Raw genomic sequence first — 23,440 nt, forward strand, 5'->3', positions numbered from 1 at the left:
TGTATTTGTGCAAGGATGACTTCATATTCTTATATTAGATTCAGGTCTTCAACTGCTGAAAAGCTTTATAGACAGGGGTACATATTTTAACATGTCGCAATATAGTATATATTATTGATAATCTATACTATCTACTAATATTTTATTGCATACTATCCACAGAAATCATCATTTAGGAATTGAATGTATATTTCAAATTGAAATATGAAATGTGAATAGACATGAAATATAAAAATTCATGTCTCACCTATGTTTAAGTTGAAATTGATGGCTTTTAGGCCTTGAGGTTTCTGTTTGCATGAAAATGTTAGTTGCTCAGTTGTGTCTGACTCTTTGTGACCCCATAGACTGTAGTCCACCAGGCTCCTGTGTCCTTGGGATTCTCCAGGCAAGAATACTGGAGTGGGTAGCCATTCGCTTCTCCAGGGGATCTTTCTGACCCAGGGATCAAACCCAGATCTCCAGCATTGTAGGCAGATTCTTTACCATCTGAGCCACAGTTGCGTAAATGTTTTTCTAATGTTTTATGTACTAGCTTAACTTTTAGGTACAGTAACTGATTCAGGCTGTGGTCAACACCTTTCCATCTTTTCTTAAGACTTTTTTTGTTTGTTTGTTATGGACCATTCTTGAAGTCTTTATTCACTTTGTTACAACATTGCTTCTGTTTTATGCCTTGGTTTTTTGGCCACAAGGCACGTAGGATCTTGGCTCCCCGACCAGAGATTGAACCCCACCTCCTGCATTGGAGGGCAAAGTCTTAACCACGGACAGGCCAAGGAAGTCCCTCTATTATTTTTTAAAATTCATTTACTTATTTTTGGCTGTGCTGGCTCTTCATTGCTTCATGCGGGTTTTCTCTAGTTGCAGTGCTTGAGCTTCTCATTGTGGTGGCTTCTCTTGTTGTGGAGCATGGGCTCTCAGGCACACAGGCTTCAGTAGTTGTGATGCATGGGCTTAGTTGCCCAGAGACATATAGGATCATAGTTTCCTGACTAGGGATCGAACCCATGTCCTCTGCATTGGCAGGCGGATTCTTAACCACTGAACCACCAGGGAAGTCCCTCCATCATCTTTTGAAAGTATTCATTAATACTTCTTCCACCAAGTAGAGCATATGCAGCTTTGAGTAAGCAGTGTGAATTTCTTTGGTTGTTTTGGGAACTTGTTTTTGTCAGGATACATATTCCATTTCTCTTATATTCCTGTTTATGCAATTTCACTTATCTTTTCTGTTTTAACCAGTTGATTATCTCTTAGTCAGCACTTCCTGCAGACACTATAAGAACTTAGGGATAGGCATTGTAGAGAACTACAAATTAGGGAAAGAATTATTTTCCTAATTTTAAGACCACATCAAACACTTGTAAATGACACATAGAAGAAACATATGAGGGATGTGACTGTAAAGTACTGGGAGTTCCAAGCCACACATGTATTATTAACGTGGTAAACACACAATCCTTCTTTCTCAGGTCTCTTCCTGTGCACAAATTGATATATATATATATATATATATATATATATATATTTTTTTTTTTTTTTAATATGTATGTATTTGGCTCTGCCAGATCTTAGTTGTGACACGTGGAATCTTTAGTTGTAACTTGTGGGATCTAGTTCCCTAACCAGGGATCGAACCCGGGCCCTCTGCATTAGGAACTTGGAGTCCTAGCCACTGGACCACCAGGAAAGTCCCACAAATTGATCTGTTCTGCTCTTGTCTAGAACATGCCTGAATGCCCAAAGCATCTCAAATTGCCTGCATAAAACGATTCATTGTTTTCCTGCTAAAGCTAAGTAAAAATTTGTTAAATCACATATCCAGTCACCTGATCAGAAACATGTTGTTTTTGACCCCCTCCTCACTCCTGCTCGGTGTGGGAAAAGGCCCTGGGTGATCTGGCTTCTGCCCGCCCTCTTGATTGTTGCTATTTACCTACAGCTTATCTCCAGCCATACCTAAACCGCCAAACTGACCATGCTGTCTCAAGCTTCTGGCCTTTTACATCCTGTTTTCTTCCATCTGAAGCTCTCTCTCGAGTTAATTCTAGTTCCATGTCAAAAATCAATTTAATACAGCAAGGTTTCACTAACCCTTCTCCATCAGTCCCTACCTCCAAGATGAGTTCAGGGCATCTCTTTCTCTACTGCTGTGGCAGCTTGTGAAAATCTGTGCCCTAACTGCCATTATTGGTTTACCTGACTATTCCCCCTCCCTCAGCTGTAGGTACCTGAAGACAAGATTTCATGTGTCTGTATATATTACTTAGCCCACAATATGTAGTTCATAAAGGTTTGTTGTATGAATATATTGTAGTATGAAGGTTACAAATTGAATTTATCAAATTGATTCATTCCTCTGGGAGAAAACTCTTCAGCAGATGAAATTGAAATTTGAACATAGAAAATTTTAAGATGAAAAAAAAAAAAAAAAAAGAAAGAAAATTTTAAGATGGTGGCCTGACTTGAACTAATTAATAGGGTTTAGCAATTTTGTGTGGCATTATATCCATGTAATAGTTTACTTTCATGTATAGCCATACTTTGCAGATTTTTCTTCTTCAATTCTGTCTTGACTACTACTATGCTTTCCTTGCATGAAAACATTTGTTCATGTCTAAGAATTCACACTCAGTGTTTGTTTATCCATTCAGACATATTTACATAGCATCTGTTGTGTGCCAGACATTGGGATAGTCACTGGAAATACAGAAGCAAACGGCACAGTTCCTGCTCTAAAGACGCTTAGCTTTATCTGGGTATTTATATTGTCTAATAAAACTCCTTCAGTCGTGTGTATGTTCATGTGTGATGAATTCCCTATCTTATGATGATCTGTATTCCATATTGTGAATTATTTTAAAAGGATATTTGTTAAGTCATGATATAAATAGTTAAGCCTAAGTAAAACCACTTTGGGCAGTATTTATAACCAAAAAATAGGCATTGTTTATCTGAGAAGATGAAAAGGCAAAGTGTTAGAAATAGGCTGGAGCAGAGAGTATCGTTAGTCTGTAGGGAAAAAATGACATTAGTTAAGAGCAGGCACTGGTTATGGACTTCCTTATGATTTGTGACATAATCTGTAAAGTGTTTTAGAAATAAGTGGCGTGGTGAAAGTGATTCTTGCCACTGTGTATGGGATAAATGCAGCTTCCATGGTAATCCTGTTGTGAGATGATGAGAGATGCTCTCAGTTTAGAGTTACAGGGTCTGAGAAGGGTTTATCTGAGAAATTGGTTGGACTCAGTGTTGAACTGGATGTCAGAGTCCTGGAGAGCTGGCATGAAAGGACATCTGGAAAGGAGCAATATGAATACATCATTCATTTATCCATTTGGAAAATACTTGCCGTGTGCCAGGCACTGGGGAACCGCATATAGTAAAACAAAGCAGACATGGGGTGCTGATGCTAGAATAGTTCAAAAGTATTAAGGCACATTGAGGTTTTGAGTTGGCTTATTTTCTTTTGCTTTTAATTTTTATTTATTTTTTTAAATTTATATATTTTTGGCTGTGCTGGGTCTTGGTTGCTGTGCATGGCTTTCTCTGTTTGTGGTGAGTGGGGTCTACTCTCTAGGTTCAGAGTGCAGCCTTCTTACTGCTGTGGTTTCTCTTGTTGTAGAGCACAGACTCAGTAATTGTGGTGCCCAGGCTTAGTTGCCTGATGGCATGTGGGATCTTCCTGGATCAGGGACTGAACCCATGTCCCCTGCATTGGCAGGGGCAGGCAGATTCTTAACCCCTGGACTACCAGGGAAGTCCTTCTTTTGTTTTCAAAATGGGTTTATTTAGCAGGATGAGCAACTAGGTAAAATCATCTACCACAGCCGCATGGAGTAACTGTAAAACCTAAATGATAACTAGAAAAAAGCAGAAAATTTTTTTGGCGACTAAATCATTTAAAGTCTCATCTTTCAATAGAATGCAAGTTCTTAAATTTTAAAACAATATGCCACTCTCTGAGTGCCTTTCATTAGTATTAAACAATGGTAATAACCATTTCCATGTTTGGAACATGAAACATGTTACATGACTGGCATAAACACTTTCATGATGATTACAGTTTTTCATTTAGTAATTGCTTCAGGGATAGAACTGAAATAAATTATTTCTTTTTAATATGCATAAAATTACAGTCTGAGTCATAGCTTTTTTTTGCTTCATTACCCTGAAGAGCCTCTATTTTTTCTCACTTCTGAAAATAATTTTTAAATTAATGATATTCAAATAAATATCACATTTAGTAGAAGATTTTACAGTAGACTTTAAAAGCCCATAGCTAACACTGGAGAATCATGAAAACACAAATCATTCAATTCTGTGGTTTTTTTCCTGAGACATTCATTACCTTTATTCCTATGAGGCATTCTGTTCAATGAGTTGTCATTTAATTACTTAGGGAACTGTTAAAAACCCACCTATTCTGTATAAACAGTGACCTATTTGACCAGATCAAATATGTAGCAGTGTCTGGTAGTGGAGTGAAATGACAGTATTTGGTAACACTAACTCCTCCAGCACTGTGGGTGCCCATTAGCACGCATGTGTATGAGCTGGGTTTTTACCTTGCTTGTAGGCCACTGATAAGAAGACTTAAATGACTGTGGAAAGATTTTTGCTCCAGGGCAAAGAACTCAATAGAAATCCATTTATATAACTTGCGTGTATGGTGGTATTGAATGACACAAAATAGTAGTGGAATGTAGTCATTCATATGTAAAGGTGGTTCTTCCAGGCTGCCTGAGTCTGATAAGGAAAAAAAAAAAGCAAAGCTTTTGTAGTCTGTGTTTAAGCCATCCAAAAATTACCCACACAGATACTACTCATTACACTGTTTTTCCATTCAGCAGGGAAATGTGTCCAGAGGCAAAAGTATCTTTATCTAATTTTGAAGTGATTGTTGTTTTGCTGCAAAGATAGCTTCTGGAACTTCTTGATGTGATCCTTGTAGTAATGCAGATTGAGTGTATTAACTCTTACTGCTGCTTATCAGAGGTGGGAACTCCTGCCAGTAAGCAGTGTAGTGTGATCAAGAGGGACAGTTTGCATCTTGGTTGAACAGCATTTCAGAAATAGATTTTTATCTTAATTATCCCGCCTCTGCATTCTGAACCCATTTGAGAGAATAATTTACATGAAGGTTAACATAATTTAAAATACTGGGTTTACATAGTTGGAGCAGTTCACTTTCACAGATTTATGGACCTAAATCTGAAATTGCAGGTGGTCGTTGTTCTATAATAATTATTTCTAATGCCACTCCAGTGGGTTTTTCTTTAATTAATTTATTTATTTTTTGGCTATATTGGGTCTTCATTGCTGCACACGGGCTTTCTCTAGTAGCGGAGAGCGGAGGCTGTCCTTGGTCGCGGTGCACAGGCTTCTCACCGCAGTGGCTTCTCTCATTGCAGAGCACAGGCTCTAGGAGTGCGGGCCTCAGTAGTTGCAGCACTTAGGCTCTAGAGCGTGGGCTCAGGAGTTGTGGCACACAAGCTTTGCTGCCTGCGGCACGTAGGGAACCCGCGTCGCCTGCATTGGCAGGCGGATTCCTAATCACTGGACCACCAGAAAGCCCCACTCCAGTGGTTTTTGTGGCTTAAAGATGGTTTAGATGGTCAGCATGGATCTGACCCCTCTTCACATAATCAAGGGAAGAATTACTGCTTGAATGTTGTTTCAGTATATTTTTTCCGAGGAAAAAAAACTGTCTTTTGTCATATGTGGTGTACATATATAGTCTCTTTAAAGCAGGGAGCCACGAGTTTTAACTAGGTATCTGTGTGCCATTTTAATTCTAAGTTCTTCCTTGATGACATGGTAGGGAGACAAAGTTCTAGTCATTAAGAAATACTTCTTTTTCCCTTTTAGTGTTCCTTCTTTGTTGATGCCACTTCCTGGAACTAAAACATCAGCTTCAACGGATAAATATGCTGTGTTTAAAGGAATTGCAGCTGACAAGTCCTCTGAAAATACTGTTCCGTTTGGAGGTAAAAGCAGTTCATAAATTCATGAACCTGTGAATGTAAATCTTGTTTTTCAGTGGTGACCTTTTATGGTAAATGTCCTTGAGTTGTGATCTCAAGGTTCCTAACCTTAATTGAGCTTCTGTCTTTTCATCATAGAGCCTGGTGATAAATATAGTGCTTTCAGAGAGCTCGAACAGACAGCAGAGAGTAAATCTTTGGGTAAGTTTTTGATGCCTGAAATGGATAAATTATTTCATTGTTTAATACGAGATTTTTACGACTCTTTCAGTAACATCCCAAATGTTCTTTTATTTTACTGTTTGTGGTTGTGTTTTTGTTTTGTGGCTCCGGAAATTACAGGGAAGCAAAATGTGGTTCAGTTATTGGAAATTATTTTCTAAAAATTAGGGCAGACCCCAAATTGATGCAGTTTCCCTTGAAGACAGTGCATTCCCTTTCACTGGAAGCCTTCAAGTCATGTTAGGCTCCTGTGGCCACTTTCAGTTATTTTAATGCTCAATAAGACTGGAGCTATTGGCAGTGCAGCAATCTGTGGACTGTGCAAAAGGCAACAACAACCAGTCTATATGCCTCAAGATTTTCAAAATTAGCTGTAATTTAATGAGAAGAGTGAGAGGGGTTTGTGTGCCTATGTGGTTCCCATCTCTAATAGAAGGACTTAAATAGAGTGGAAGGGAATTTAGAGTGATAATTTGAGAGCCATATATGTAAAGACTGAAAGTTTTATTTGTGGCAAAATCCTGCTAGAAACCTCATGTGTAGGATTTAGATAATCTGTAGGTCAAATGATGTCCTTCAAAGCTTGACACACACATGCTGTGAAATTCGTATCCTCTACTGAGGATTTCTTCCTGGGGACAGTACCACCTCCTACCTTTTTGTATTGGACACTCCAACTTGGAACATCTTTCCACAGTCATTTGTTCCAACCTTCTCTCCAAGTAATGGGGTGGGTATGGGGAGGTGAAGGGAAGTTACAGGAAGGGTAAGGTGTACATGTGAAATTTAAACTATCAATAGAAAGTATACTGCTTAAATATCTCTAGAAATATTCAATATTTTACAGCTCTTAGGTTCTAGAACTGTTTCCTTGGGTTTCATTTAAGCCTTTAGAACGTAATGTCTTTCTTCCTCAGTGCTTGTATTAAGTACTAGGAATACAAAGATAAACCCCAGAGGAACCTTAGGTTTGTTGATTTGGCATTTACTCCTAGTGGTGCTGTCATCAACTCATGGGCCAAGGCAAGTTTGGAGTAAAGAGCGTGGGTTAATATCACGGTTCTTTCTATACTCTTGTGTTAGCGGTTGTGTGATATCTGTGTTATTCCTGGGAAACACCGTGGTGCCCCCACACTGTAAGCAGTACGCCCGAGCCCTGCTTTCTCAGTACCTTCCTGACAGAATCCCAGACGGTTGTTGCTGTCGTCATGCTTTCATTCCAGTCTTATCTTTAAGGCTCTCCATGTAGCGATGCCAACTTTGTTCATTTTGGGAGAATATATTTTAATTCTGCTCTTGTTAAGAATACATTGGACTGCAAAAATTTGAAGTGAAACAGGAAGATGATCGTGTGACATTTAATTAAACCTCCTTGAAGGTCATCTGACTCGCATGGAATGAAACTTTGTTGGCTTATAATACTTTTGCAGTTGACTATGGCTCTCATGTTAAAGGCGAACTTTGTAGAAAACTGATTAGGTGGATTTTATTTATTTATTTATTTATTTTTCTAAAATATAGGGCATTTTGGCTATGGTAAAGATTTCATTTATTTATTTTGGTCGGAATACATGGTATGTGGGATATTAGTTCCCTGACCAGGGTCGAACCTGTACCCCTTGCAGAGGAAGTACAAAGTCTTGACCACTGGACCACCAGGGAAGTTCCCGGATTGATTTTTTTTAAATGTTTAATACAGAAGGTAATGACACAAAGGGTTAAAATATTATTGCCTTGCCTTGATAAAATATTATTATCAGTTAAGTAATCAGTTTTGTGTAGAATTTAGCAATTTTATTTCAGTAGTTCTTTGTCATTTGATTATATAACCACTAAAAAAAAAAAGTTGGACTGGGTTCATTACTGTTGCGGCAGAGGTGTAGTTTCTTAAGTCCAAATGACTGAGTTTAATAATATTTCCTTTCTACTACCCCTATAGTTTAAGCCATAAATTAAAGTAGATGCAGAAAATATACCATATAGAGAAGTGACACTTTTTGTTTAAGTTTTAGCAAAAAGTGATATCTTTCGAAATGTTTTTAGAGCCTAGAAAGTAGCAGTTAGGGAAACTTAATGAGGATTCAGAACTGAACTGAAAAGGTAGCCATGAATTCATATGCTTTATGTACCTCCTGATAAGCAGGCGTCCAATGACTGTAACTAATTCATTTGCCCAAAAATCTCCTGTGTTTTTGAGCATGTAAACCCACCCATTTTTATTTCTTTTTAACCCTTTTATCCAGCTTACATTTCTAGTGGAAACATTTACAATTCATCAGTAAGTTTAGTTTGCTGTGGTGATTTCTTTTACAAAATAACCAAGCAAAACTTGTCAATTTCACAAATATTTTAAAGCAGCATGTCAAAAATTTGGGCTGTGACAAAATTGACTGCTTGTTACCTTTTTATTTTACAGAAATAAATATTATCAGTGATATACTTGCCTAAAATTCTAGGGCAGTTAAGTTTTATATCTGCTTCTCCTGTCAGTTTGTGAAATTGACTTTAGTGGTATGTATGAAAACATAAACGACAGAAACTCTGAATGCTCTTCCTCTCTTTCTAAAATTTCCCTAGTAATAGTAAACAGATTTCTCTGTGTTGATAAATTATGCTGGTGGATTGGTTACGTATCTCAGATTAGGAAGAAAAATAAGCTTCCATTATTTTCCATGCTTTATTTCATATGATACATCAAGTATGTATCATGTTACAGGCACAGAATATTTAAAGCCTGTATTATTTTCATGATAATTTTCAGGATTATATTTTGAATTTACATACATCTTTCTAGTTTATATGCTTCTTTATCTCATTTTTAGGGAAAAATATAATTTTAAAAAGTAGATGAGGAAATTAAAGCTTCTTGTATTTTAGTTTATAACTCTCCAGAATGGCACTCATATTTTTAAATAACAAGTGATGTTAGTATAGCTATATTTATAATTGGTTTACCTCTGGTTTTCATTACCTGGTATAACCTAGTGGATTTTATGGAAGACCTTCAGGTGCTGTTAGAAAATGGAGATTGTTTGAACGTCCTAATGTCATGCCTATGAGTGATCACATGCTATCCTGTGCTTTAGTTGCTGAGTTGTGTCCAACTCTTCGCGATCCCATGGACTGCAGGCCACCAGGCTCCTCTGTCCATGAGGATTCTTCAGGCAAGAATACTGGAGTGGGTTGCCATGCCCTCCTCCAGGGGATCTTCCCAACCCAGGGATTGAACCCAGGTCTCCCACATTGCAGGTGGATTCTTTACCGTCTGAGCCACCAGGGAAGCCTAAGTGATAACATGACTGTGATAATAAAGAATAGAAACCCTATTAAGAACCATGGCCCAGATTTTTACCAGTATCTTAAGCATCTGTTTAATTATTTCTGAGAAATACCTTAGTACCTATTTTCTCTGACTAAAAAAATAAATTCTGTCAGTAACTGTATCCCCAGAGTAGCCCGGTATAAAATAAAGTTTAAATCCAACCCTCGAAATTTTTAATAACAGAATTAGTGTTCAGATCCCTTTGAATTTTAATAAGAACAAGAGCTGATTGGTACCATGAGATGGCTGATTTCAAGAAAAGCCCAAGTACTCATAGATTTTTTTTTGTAAGATTCAGTTTGTTTGTTGCACGGCGTGGGGAGAAGCTATCAATACTTTATAATATGCCCTTAACAGAAATGCTTTGCAAGTAAGTAGATGCCTTTTCAGAAATTTTCACCAAATTTCCTTCAAATTAATGCCTCTGTATACTTCAGCAAAACCACATAGTATCTAACCATAAGCTTTAACTAACTGAGCAGAGTCTTGTACATCCTAACTGAGCAGAGTCTTGTACATCCTAAATATTTGATGCAGGATTCTTTGTAATATTTTATAGGTACTGTGATTTTTTTTTTTTTCTGATTGATCCCTGTGTTACACATATTATCTTCAAAGGGCTATGATTTTAATATGCCTCTCTTCAGGAACCTCCAGCGCCCATTTCTTATTCTCCTGGAGGCTTGGCTGGGTAGCCATAGTGAGAAAACATCCTGAGAGCAATGCTTTTGACCAGTTGAATGCTCTGGTACAGACTTACCACACTGAAATGAGAAAATGAAAATGATATGATACATGTGTTCAGTTTGATTTTTATTTATTTCCCTATCACTAGCCTTCAGTGTGGAAACAAAAGGGATACATGGTGTAGGGTATGATCAAACTAATGGTTAAATAACGTGAAGCCTGTGAGGCAAACCTCTGTAATATGCTTGTTCTGTAATGTGCTTTGCATCATGTGCCTTTCAGCTCGGCATTCTTCTGTATTTGGTTGTGTTTTTTCTTTCAGGAGAAAACTTTGCAGAATTCAGATCTGCAGGGACCGACGATGGCTTCACTGATTTTAAAACCGCCGACAGTATCTCACCACTAGAGCCACCAGCAAAAGACAAACCTTTTCCAGCCACCTTCCCCTCAGGAGCTACCCAACAGAAACCACAAACACAAGTGAAAAATCCTCTGAATTTAGCAGATCTAGATATGTTTTCCTCAGTTACTTGCAGCAACGAGAAACCATTGTCCTTTTCAGCTGCATTCAGCGTATCAAAATCTGTTTCCACACGACCCCAGCCAGCAGGGTCTGCGGCACCCAGTACAGCATTGGTATCAACCAAGACTGCTAGTGTGGCTGATGATTTTGGAGAATTCAACCTTTTTGGGGAATATTCCAGTCCAGCCTCTGTTGGGGAGCAGGATGACTTTGCAGATTTTATGGCTTTCAGTAATAGTTCTGTTTCATCAGAGCAAAAGGCAGATGACAAATATGAGGCCCTTAAAGAGGAAGCTAGTCCTGGTCCTCTAACCAGCAGCACAGGCATCACGGGGAAGAGTGGACAAAACTCTGCTGCTACGTCCACGAAATACGACGTCTTCAAACAGCTCTCTCTGGAGGGATCTGGACTAGGTGGTGAAGAGCTGAAAGACAGCACTTCTTCGGGCAAGAGCGATGATGATTTTGCTGACTTCCACTCCAGTAAATTTTCCTCCATGAACTCGGACAAATCCCTGGGAGAGAAAGCGGTGGCTTTCAGACACACCAAAGAAGACTCTGCTTCGGTGAAGTCCCTCGATCTCCCTTCCATCGGGAGCAGCAGTGTCGGCAAGGAGGACTCGGAAGACGCGCTGTCTGTTCAGTTTGACATGAAACTGGCTGATGTGGGAGGCGAGCTTAAGCATGTCATGTCTGATAGCTCTTTGGATTTACCGACAGTTAGTGGCCAGCATCCTCCTGCCGCAGGTGAGGAATTGGTGAGATTGCTCTGGTGATGGTGACGCGGATATCAGAGGTGGTTCTGTGGGTGTTCATTTACGGAAGAGGAAGGCTCTGGCTCTTAACCTTTATGAATGTCTGATAATTAACCTCTTCATTGCCGGTCCCCTTAAAGCAGTGTTGCATTTGATTCTCTGGCTACTCAGATATATGGATACCGTGAATACAGTGAAACTTGGATAGCTAAGGTATTTTGACGTTTGAAACCTGACACCAGCTTGGTGTTCAAGGCACATCAAAATCCACTGCTAAACGAGCCGCACATTGCCAGAAATTTTATAAAGACGTTTGTGGTGTCAGTAATGTCCCTCTGTTTCTGTGAGTGAGGTCAGTGTTTTCCTCCTTTTTTCTTCTCTGGGGTATGTTTGTCAGCTGCCCATAGAGTATTCTTTTTGGTTTGCAGAAACCAACTAGTGTTAGGCCAAGTAAGTAAAAATGTCTAGTGGTACTGCAGTTTGCCACATCCCTACAAGAGAAGAAGAGGGCAAGAACTTGTGTGTGGGCGCCCTGCGTGCCAGGGTCTGGCAAGGAGATGGGCACCAGTTGTTAGTGGAATTCAGGTAAGGTTTTCAGTGCTAATGCTATGACTAGAAGTATTAAATTGTAACAGACCTGTAGATGGTAGAATAGGGGAACTACTAACTTCCTCAGAAAACGTTTGAGAACATCTTAGAAGGGAACCCTGTTTAAATTCCATGTGGATTTACGTGTAGCAGTTGATTCTGTAGTCCAACTTCCTGTCAGAAAAACTAGATTCCCAAGTGTCCTAGTCTTTATTTTGTTTTGTTCTTTGATATGTATATAGAAAGATACACCTATTTTGTGGCCTTTAATAATGAGAAATATCTCAGCATTACTGTATTATTCCAGAAAAATGCATACATGTGTGAAGGGTTCATTGTTGTTTAACCAGAGAGAGACACATAAGACACTTCCAAGTTTACAGATTCAGGCAGAAGTTGTAAAGTATAACAGCTTTTGCATACATCAAATTGGTCGAGTCAGAAAACAAAATTGCATCCATCCTTTGGCTACTGAGTTGTTGGAAATGGTCTTAAACAGGGTGCTCAATCGGGAGCAAGGTATTGGAGGAGTGCTGTGTTCCACGGGCTCTTTGCAAAGGCCTTTGCCGAGTGCAGTAGGCTGTCTGCAGAGCAACTTGTGCCCCTGCCTGTCTATTTCTTTTTTTAATGTACTTTTCTTCAGCTGTTTTTCTTTTCTTTTTTCTTTTTTGCTGTTCTTTGTTTGCTGGAGAGATTCTGTTTCTCTTTTTTGTATGAGCTGCTTAAGCTACAGCAGGCGGTTGCAAAGCGCTCTGTTTTCTGAACAATAATAGTGACTTTTTATTTTAAAATCTCATAACATGTACACTAGCCTTTTGGACTCTGAAGTTATGAATTAGAAGCTATTTTTCTGAAAGTGAGTCTCTATTCTTTCACAATGCCAAACTAGATGTCGTTATGAGATGAGTCTAATCTGAGCTTGGGATGTCTTTTTTTTTTTTTCCATTTTGGGAGGGGAGATTGGTTTCATGACTGAGCTTGTTCTGATTGACCTGTTAAAACAATCTTCTGTGCTCATGTCCTTTTATGTATGTTTGGAACATTCCCAGCTTGGAACCTATAATGTTCAAGCCAGGTTTCTTCAATTTGAGGATATTCTTAAAAGCGGATTGTTCTCTCCTTTGATCTGTAAACCTCCTGTCCGAAAGGAGCAGTATCCCTTTAGAGTGGTTGTAAAAGGGGTTGATGTCTGACCAATGAGCTGTATTCTTGAGCAGAACTGCTGCGTGAATGTATTGGAGAAGGTAAATGACAGAGACTTCTCCAGTGCAGTTTGGTTTAACATTATCCTCATCTTGACCACAGTAGCTCTCTTGCTCTCTTAGATTGTGGATTAAAAGGTACATTTTGTTGGAGAAATAAGAAGTGAGCTGACGAAGAGAGAATAAGACCTAGTAGTTTATCTCTGGACCTTAATCCTGTTTGGAAACCCTAACTTAACTCTGAAGGGGATACTGTCTCTTTTAATTCCTGCTATGATTCTTTGTATGGAAGGTAGATAATACTAATAACATTGCCTGATTTCTCTGCGTATTATTACATTTAACCCTTTGAGCCCTTGCTGCGTATAATTTCAACTAGGCTGCTTTTGTCCCCACCCCCCACTAAATTGAATCTCTCAGCTCTAAAGCAGCTTGATGTGCAGTCATTGAGATCATCTGGTTTCGTTGGCAGCAAGAGTTCACCCTCTTTGTGACACTGTCAAGGGGTTAGCAAGACTTCTGTAGCTACCTACTTACCTACCTGTAAAGGAGCTCTTCTTTGACATTGAAAATCTTTGTATTTTAATCAGCGCCTTATTTTATTTTTTGGCTGCTTTTCTGATGTCTTTTTTTTCAACTGGGACATTTTCTGTGTGAATGTGCCTTTTCAAACTTGCTTTGGTATATTCCTCTGCAAATACTGATCTGCATGCTTATTCTGATGACTTTTTTTCCAGCTCTTCTGTATCACTCTCTTTTGTGATCTGTAAGTCCTACGTTAATAAATAATTCTTTGGCATATTTTGAAAGTGTGGGGATGTGTGTAATTTATACTTCTCCAGGGTTAGACCAAAGAAAAATACCTGGTCCATATCAAATTTAAACCCTCCTGTGGTTAGAGGGTTTTTTCCTTTTTGTTTATTTTGTTTCCTCGAACACCTTTTTCCTAAGAAAGTATTGGTACATTTTAGCCTTTTCTTCTTATAATTCCACTGATAAAACTGTTTAACCTGGCACTGGATTAAAATATAACTTAAAACATTTAAAAAGTATAAACCTTAGGTTATGTTACATGTTAGAAATTTTATTCCTTACCTCTAGTGACAAAACTGAATAGATTTTATTGCTTTGTAAACATCTTGGAGCCTGCCTCAACTAGGAGTTAAACTGAGAAGAAAAAGGAAGGACCTCAGTTTAGTGTTGGGGAAAGAGGGCCACATCTGTTAATAACTAGGTATCTATAAATTAAATTATCAAATGATATTGAGATGGACTTCTGAACAGAGTATATGTGAACCAAATTTAGACTGATAATTGCTGCAACAGAAAGTGTTCATTGTTAATACTAGGGAGTCTCCAGGACTGAATTTGATTTGAGTTTGAAGTTAGGTACTTCATCCTCTAACTGGAGAGTGCATTACCTTTCCAGCTTCAGAATATATTATGAAGCCACATTCCTTTGGTCTTTTTTAACTTAGTCTGTGAGGCATGTTCTTAACTCTGCATTTTTAAGAAAATAATTTTTTTTTTAGAAAGACCCATGAAAGTCAGCCACAAGAGTAAGCCAAATTTAGGCTTTTTTTTTTTTTAAACCATTTTAGAGTATAATAGTAGTGAAAAACTTTGGGGAAAAGGAGTTATTTCCATGGTTTTAATTTTTTTTCTTATAATTTGACATTCCTTTTAAAAATTTGAGTCAGAAAGGAAATTAAACCATTGAAGCTGAAGATTTTGAATAGAATTCCTGAGAGATTACTTTCAGTAACTGAAGTATGCCATGTGGTGGGGGGGAGAAAGATTGCATATTGAGACTAAGAAAATATGGGTCTACCCTTCAAAATATCATGTTTTCCAGAGCATAATGCTTTAGCAAGTTGAATAATACTTGGTTTGCAAAACCTTGTGTAATCATATTATGCTTTAATTATGATCTGTGCTAACTAATTTGGAAGAAAGATTTTGATGTAGCTTCTATCTGGCAATAATATCAGTTGCCTTTCGTTTAGAATTTTCTCGTGCCAGTCTTCTGGCTTTGGTGAAGTGGTAGAGTGGTCCATCTGGGGCTGCTTTAACTCCTTTCTCCTTTGAATCAGTCTGCAGAAAAGGAACATAACTGTGCATAAAACATAATCACATTCATAAATTGAGCAATTACTCAATAGAAGTAACACTATTTTTTAGGGAGAAAGTTTTGATAATACGTATAACGATATAAACTCACAATAAAGATCTGAAGGACTGTATTCTCTCCTGTAAGTTCCAATAAACCAAAAAATACTATTTTGTTTGCCCCCATGCCAAGTAAAGTGAGATGTGGTTAGTGCCTGACTTCACACCTCGGTGTCTGAGAAATTATTCAGATATATTTATATTTTACAATCACTCTGTTTTTCTCATTAAAATTCCTACTGATTTTTAAAAGTAGCTGATGAACGTGGTGATAATTTTGTCTATCAAAGAAGCTGGGCTAAATCCTAAAGTAACTCAAAAAGTCAAGCCATTTTATTTTTAAAGAGCTTCCAGCTTCGATCAGTTGAATGCTTTTCATAAGTTGTTTTGGAAAATGTTGGCCCATTAGCTATATAGGGTCACTATATATGGGGTGATACATACACATGGGAGGTTCTCCCGGGGGCTGCCCTCTCCCTTGCGTGGCCAAAAGGCTCTAGTTGTAATTGCCATCTTCTGTGCTCATTTAATGTTTTTTAATGAGATTTTTTTAATGATGACCATGTCCCACTGTATGTCTTGGCACTGTTCCATGGCCTTCTGCCTCCTCCAACTGAAAATATCTACAGGATTACCTTTTTTTTTTTTAGTTGGACTTAAAACACTGACCCAGAACCCTGCAGGTGCTTCCTGATAGCCTGACAGCACTTAAACCTTAGATTTACACGGGTCCGTACAGACGAAGAATGGTGGGCTTCTATGCAGGTTAGAAAATACTGGAAGGCAATTACACAGCAGCATTTCATGGCCTGTCATGCTTACAGGGTGATCACTTTCATTCCTGTTTTCTTTAACAACACCGTGTGGGTGTTTGATACTTAAGACAATACAGTCAGACCAGGTTCTACAGTTAACAGAGAATGTGACCATGACTGATCTCAGAAGGAAGAATAAGACCAAAAATGGACAGAAGTTTAAGTGTATAAATATTTCATGATTTGCTTTGGTAAAACGGAGTTTGGACTAAATCAGTATTGGAAATTCCTTAGTCCAGCGAACATTTTTATTGCTGTTAAACACTGAGGAGTGGTGGAATTTGCACATGTATCTCTCTTTTTTTTTCTTTTTCTAAATGCTTTTCTCAAAAGCTAATAGCTCTTAATCACCTGGGCACATGCTTACAGCTTTAGAAAAGATCCATGGAAATCAATGTGGCCTTCTGCGTCCTGTAGTGGCAGCTCACATTCTTTGTTCCAAGAAATACCTTGTTCTCATGTACAACATCTGTTCGGATGGGATTTGAATAGAGGTTGTGGGAGAGATTGATGGGGTTACTTGCCAGCATAAGCAGGAAACCCATGTCTTGATTTGAGACACATGATGGAAAGCAGATTGTGTAGTTTATTCCTCTGGCTTGGTAATAGGACATTGCTGGTTGCAAACAAATACGTACATTAAAGCACACAATTTGGTGCATTATCTGTGTGCAATTGCAGTTCAATCCAGCACAGCCTAAGAGTTTTCCAGTAGAATTGGAAATACAGTAGTGATTCTCTGTTCCTTTTATTGCATCCATTCTGTTTTCTTTTCCTTTTTCTCTTGCAGTTTTCAGAATTCACCTGTCAAATTGAAAACTCACCTACAGTAACTTCAGTGATTACAGTATAAAATGTGGGTTATTCCATGTTATTTTTCCATCACTCATGTTGTAGGTTTTGCAGAATCTTTAATATTTTTAAGACCAACATACAGTAATACATATCATTTGATTGCTTAGAAAACAGAACTGTTAATGTGGGAAATGAAGAATTTTCTTGATTTAACCTACACTTAGTGAACTGATTTACCACATTAAAAAAAAAAAGGTTTACGACTATTCACTATGCCAGGAAATACAACTCATTTTTATATTCCTTATAAAGTGCTATGGTTTAGGAATACAGTGTTCTCATGTTCCTTATGTAATAGCAGCACTTTCTTTTGTGTCCAGATGAATTGCACTTTAGTAACTTACTTTTTTTTTTTTTTTACACTGTCTAGCCAGTAAATAAGCAAAAGTAAAATTTAAAAATCAGCCTTGAGGTTTAACTTTCATATATCCTGTATAATTACTCTTTATTATTTTTTAGAATACAAAATATTTCCATTTTAGTCTTTTGTTTGGTAATTTCTGTGAGTTGTTACAAAAGGCAAAATGTTGTGTTTATCATTCATAATAAAAATAAGATTTGTTGAAGACCTAAAGTATTATACAAAATACTTGAAAGCTCTTCAACTAAGGTATTCCCTTAGTGTTTATAATGTCTTTTACCTGATTATATTACAATCACTTCTGGTTGTTGTTATTAACTTGTTTTTTCTTGTTGCATAATTGCACAAAAGGATCTTTTTTTTATTACCATAACAACTTAGTTGTGGTTGAACAAGAGCTTAACTTTTTATTAAATTTATCTTTGGTCTCTATGAAAATCACTACCAATTTAGTAGATGAGATTCTAGGAGTAGTTCATAACATTAGCTTCTTCAAAGAGCTTTCTGGTAGGATCTAATAATAAAAAATTTATGTTGTGACACATTCTTCTGAATAAACCCTTTGCAGACTCACTCATCTTATGTTTAACTGTATCTGCCTTCTGATCAAATTTCACTTAATTTGAGTCAGGGAACCCTCTGATCCCTTTAAATAGTGGGGAAAACAAACACTCTAGCCAGAGACTAAGAAGGCATTCTGTCTAAAGTCTTGTTTCATTCATTCTAAACTGTATGTTTTCACCTAAATCTTTTTCTCCCCTCCTGTTTATATTAAGTTAGTGCCCTTTTCCTAGTAGGATTGAGAGAGAAACTTGGGGTGCACTGTTAGAGGAGCAATGTCAGGAATCACTTCCCTCTCATAAACCAGGCAGCATCACTGTGTAAGAGAAACAAAGAGGCCCAGTGTTGGCTCACCTGTTAACTGAGTTATGAGAATCTAGGTCACAGAACTTTTCGAGCATTTTCCTTGTAAGACCTGCTTTTGGTTGTTGGAGAGGGAGTCTTGCATTTGGCCTTCTTACCTGGTAGACAGTGACCAAAAGGAGACCAAATGCATCTCGGCCAGATTGAATGGACCATGGTACTGGAAAGGTGGCTTCCCCACACCAATGTGACTCAGCCCCAGCTGGTTTGGCTTCAAGAAAATGGGCAAGAAATTTTCCCTACTAAGACCACCAAAGTGATGGGTTGACTTTTCACATTTTACTTTGAAACAATTCTATTTTAAGCCCTAAGGCAGGCAGCTAAGTTTCACATTGAAGCTTGTGACAACTGTGCTATATAATAATTGCTGTGCTGCTCACTAGGCTCTGGGCTGGTCCCTTTACACACACTATCATTAATGTCACAACACAGCCCTTCCAAGTGCTTGGTCTTTTTTTTTTACATATAAGCAAGCCAAAGTTGAGATATTAAATAGCTCATCTAGTGTCACACAAATGGTAGGTGGTGCAGCTGGGAGTTAAATGCAGGTCTGTCTGAACTGAAAACCTATATTCTTTTTACTATTTGGTGCCACCTCTTAAATTATTTAAATATATATTAAGCATGTAAAATGAGTCTTCCGCCCCAGCGTTTCTTTCTTTTCCTTTTTTAATGAGGAAGTTACACATAGTTGAAAAAGAAACAAGAGCCCAAGAGGACCCAGACCTTTGATTCTATTTGTTTAGAGGCTAAAGTTAGCTTAGATTGATTTTTTTCCCCTCATACTCCATCACAGCAGTATGACGTCCATAGTGACCAAAATAACAACTGGGTAAGTAACTACTTAATTAAAATCTCATATTTGGCCTTACCTAGACAGAAACTCCTAGTAATTGATTAAAAGTTAGCTATAACATTTTTTTTTAACTTTAGTTTCAAGATAATCGATTTTTAATTAGTGTGTCATATACATTTCATATGAGCATGTTATAAATGAACATGTTCCAATGAAGTCAAAATGTAAGAGACTTGTTTGGGGCAGGGAATATTGTAAATACATTTTCAAATTTACAAGTGAATGGACATTTTATTAAATGACCCTATCCTTCTATCAAACAGTATATACATTGGTGGATGAACCTCCTGTCTTTTTTTTTAGAAACTATTGTATCCAAAGAAAAGGACTCTTTGTTACTAAATATAAATGCCAGCTCAAGGCTAATGTGGATTTTTAAAGATCAGATTTTACAGCCCAGCTCCTTTAATTTTAGTACAAGCTCTAAATTTAGTCAATTCCAATATCGCATGAAACTAATCAAAGACACTAGACATTTTGCTTCTGCAAAGTTTAGGGCATTTTGCCTACATGGTGAGGTTGCCTCTAATTGTGGGGTCTTATTTCCCTTTCAGATATAGAGGACTTAAAATATGCTGCTTTTGGAACCTACAGTAGCAATTTTGCAGTGAGCACACTTACGAGCTATGACTGGTCAGACAGGGATGATGCCTCTCAGGGCAGAAAACTGTCCCCATTTGTCCTCTCAGCAGGAAGCGGAGCCTCCTCAGCCGCCTCAGTTCTTCAAAAGAAAGAGACTTCGTTTGGCAGTTCCGAAAACCTCACAGTGACATCTCTCTCCAAAGTCACAACCTTCGCCAGTGAGGATACTCTTCCAGAGACCACCTTTCCAGCTTTCGCCAATTTTAAGGACGTGATCCCGCAGGCCAGCGAGCCAAAGGAATATGAAAGTGGGGACTTCAGGGATTTCGCCAGACAAGACCTGCCTGTAGGCGAGCGGAGCCAAGAGGCCGCATGCCTGAGCCCGGCCTCCAGCAGCACTTCTCACGACACCCCCAAAGAATGCGCAGATGACTTCGGAGAGTTTCAGAGTGAAAAGCCCAAAATCAGCAAATTTGACTTTTTAGTGGCCAATTCACAAGGCAAAATGAAATCCAGCGAAGAAATGATCAAAAGTGAGCTAGCAACCTTTGACCTTTCTGTTCAAGGTGAGTAGCTTTCAACACAGATTTTACATCATAGTTTCTTCCACTACATTTAAGTGTTAGTTCTTTCTTAGAATAAGAAGTTGGTCCCTAGGTTAGCAGGAAATATATTTTCCAATGTTTAAAATCAGAGTCTGTGACAAAGGACTATAAAAGAGGGTTTCCCTGAGACTGAACTGAAATTAAACCAATATTCATCAGATGACAGCTTTGGGGGTTAAAATTAAGTGCAGCACGTGGTCAGTTTGTTGGCTTGTTTTGGGGAGAAGTACGCTGTATTAGAAGAGCCAGAGAAATGGTTTGACCCCCGTGTGGGCCGGTGAGTTCTGCTCTTGATCCTTGGCTACAGAGTATATCTTCTCATCCTGAGGCTGCTACGTAGTACCTATGGATCTGGGTCCAGTCTGCAGACCTGTTTTGATTGACCCACACTGAAGGATTTTTAATGTGTGAAGCAATTGCCGATGCATAAAAACCATGACACTTCACAACCTGGATTTCTAGCTTTTCTTGGAAAGGCATAATATCTGGCAGTCCTAGGCCTGCGTTCCCACTTCTTGATGATCAGCTGGAGCTGAGTAGCATCATCCCCTCCAGCAGATGATGTGAGGTCTGCCCTGCGTCATGGTTCCCACCATGTTCCTCTCCAGCTGACCTGCTTCAGTCATTTCCTTTGCCTGCCTGCTCTCTGAAGGCATTTGAGTTTGCCCCTTTGGTTTTAATCCCACCCCGACAGAGGGCTCATTGATTTCTGTTCATTGAGAAGGATGGAGGAAGTCAGTACCAATCCATAAGTGATGACTGGAAAAGCAGCCACACTCTTGCACACTGATACTTAGAAAGACCCTAGTCCTCCAGACTCCAGTGATCCCACACTCAGAGTTATGGAAGTATTGTGACAGATTAAAGAAGCGTAATGGAGAAAATTAAAGGCAGGGGACTCAGGCATGAGAGAATAAGGGAAAGGGTTCAACGTGTCACTTGCCAGACAGGCTGAATGAGAAGTGTGATTCTGACCACCTCCTGACACCAGCATCTAGAGAAGAGGGTCGTGTTAGCAAGGAAGAGCCTCTGCTTGGATTAAGCTGAGTAATCAGCACCTTTGTGCCATCCATCTCCCCCAGGATCACACAAGAGGAGCCTGAGCCTTGGTGATAAAGAAATAAGCCGCTCTTCTCCTTCCCCTGCTTTGGAGCAGCCTTTCAGGGACCGCTCCAACACGCTGAGCGAGAAGCCTGCCCTGCCTGTCATCCGCGACAAGTACAAAGACCTGACGGGAGAGGTGGAGGTGAGCGGGCTCCTCGTCCACAGGGGGCTGAGCACCCAGGGCTCTGAGAGAAAGTGCTTGCCTTGTTCACCTGGGGGAACGAGGGGCAGACTGTCCCAAGGCACTGGACATGAGATGTGTCATTAAAGTGAGAGAACGGTGACCTTAACCCTGGATGAAAATTCCTCCTAGATGTGACATCACTGAGAGTAATTAGTGGCCCTAAAAGTGGAATTATTCCTGAGACCTCACAAGAAGGGAAGTGTTTCTTCAAGGAGTTCTTTTTGAGCATGTGGACTTTATCATCTTAGTGGTAAAACCTCAAAAGGTGGTGCTAGGGGCGGGGGTGGGGGGTAGGGGGCATGGGGGACTTCACCTTCCAGTGCAGGGGATATGGATTCAGTTGCTGGTCAGGGAACTAAGATTCCACATGCCTCATGGCCAAAAAACCAAGACATTAAAAAAAAAGAAAAAATCAGAAGCAATATTGTAGCTAATTTAAAAATTGGCCCACATAAAAAAAAAATCTTTAAAAAAAAAAGAGGGCAGATGTGCTGGATCCACTCACAGATAACGTTCATCCCACGCTGTTTCCTCCTCCAGCCAACACTCTCAGCATCCTCCTCCCCATCCTTGTCAGACCCACGCTCACTCGCACACATAGCTTCCTGACTGTGGAGCAGGAAGCTGTGGTTTGATACCGGCTCTCGTACTAGACACCTACGTGGTGCGTACCTTTAAAAAAGCTTCCACTATTAATGGAACAAATGAGGCAACGTTTACGAAGGGAATCCACTAAAAACCATTTCCCTCTGATTTACAAGTCATGTGTTTAGAAGTTATAGTTACCAGGAACTGTCAATAAAAATTATCATTAGTGGGTTCAGAAGATCAGCTGCGCTTGGATTAGTGATTTTCATAGACACGAAAGTAAGTGTTCAGGACTCTGAACTGACAGAAGTCACAAGTAGGATTCCAGGCTAGCCTGCTTGACCCAGTTCTTTTTATAAATTTCACAGGAGAATGAGAGGTATGCCTATGAATGGCAGCGGTGTCTGGGGAGTGCTCTGGAGGTGAGTCTGTCACTTTCATGTGTTCACACGTCCACATATGCCTCCGGTGTCATCTTGCCTCCTTGGTTCCTTTGGATGGACTTGGGGCGAGCTCTGGCCTTGCACTAGGAGGACCTGTGTGGAAAGTCATACGTCTTCAGTGAGGCTTCTTTCCCACCTATTGTAGCAGACACTGCTCACTTGACTTACGGTGCCCTCTTCTGTCACTGAGTTTAAGATGAAACAAAATGATGTCACTATCTCTGCCCAAGTTAAAATAATATTTAAGCTAAAGAACCTTTGTTTTTCCACTTCCAAAAAAACGGAGGCTTGGTTCGTCATTGTCAAAATTAAATTCTCAGATTTGTTTCAGCATAGTCATCTACATACATCAGTCAGTCATGTGTTTTCACACCTCCCAGCTTTCCATTGGGTTTTCTACTAATAGGAAACTGCTTTGTAATGACTTTTCCTGATTATGTAAGGTGATGTGATTTCATTTCTTTGTAGGTCATTAAGAAGGCCAATGATACCTTAAATGGAATCAGTAGTAGCTCTATATGCACAGAAGTAATTCAATCAGCTCAAGGCATGGAATACTTACTAGGTATGTGCTTTCATATTTTACTTCTTCAAAATCATGACACTTTGGAGGCTTTTCAGTTGTCCCTATGTCAAGTAGTTTAATCTAGATCTCTCAAGCCTCA

The 23,440-nt window shown here is 39.0% G+C and overlaps 1 protein-coding gene across 50 annotated transcripts in view; it reads left to right on the forward strand.

Annotated features, from left to right (window-relative positions):
- Positions 1–23,440, forward strand: part of SYNRG (synergin gamma) — an 84,847-nt gene that overhangs the window by 39,312 nt on the left and 22,095 nt on the right. For 16 of the 50 annotated variants that reach the window (XM_081584502.1, XM_081584503.1, XM_081584506.1 and 13 more), the window contains 7 exons: positions 5,875–5,993; positions 6,129–6,191; positions 10,544–11,491; positions 19,824–20,417; positions 21,539–21,702; positions 22,701–22,754; positions 23,244–23,340. In XM_081584502.1, coding sequence (XP_081440628.1) covers positions 5,875–5,993; positions 6,129–6,191; positions 10,544–11,491; positions 19,824–20,417; positions 21,539–21,702; positions 22,701–22,754; positions 23,244–23,340 — 2,039 coding nt within the window. The remainder of the gene's footprint in view (positions 1–5,874; positions 5,994–6,128; positions 6,192–10,543; positions 11,492–19,823; positions 20,418–21,538; positions 21,703–22,700; positions 22,755–23,243; positions 23,341–23,440) is intronic. The other 34 variants (XM_081584512.1, XM_081584516.1, XM_081584528.1 and 31 more) reach the window with 4 other exon arrangements.

The sequence above is a fragment of the Giraffa tippelskirchi genome, chromosome 3 (assembly GCF_054371585.1).
Source record: "Giraffa tippelskirchi isolate mGirTip1 chromosome 3, T2T-mGirTip1v1.2.pri, whole genome shotgun sequence".
Taxonomy (NCBI): Eukaryota; Metazoa; Chordata; class Mammalia; order Artiodactyla; family Giraffidae; genus Giraffa; species Giraffa tippelskirchi.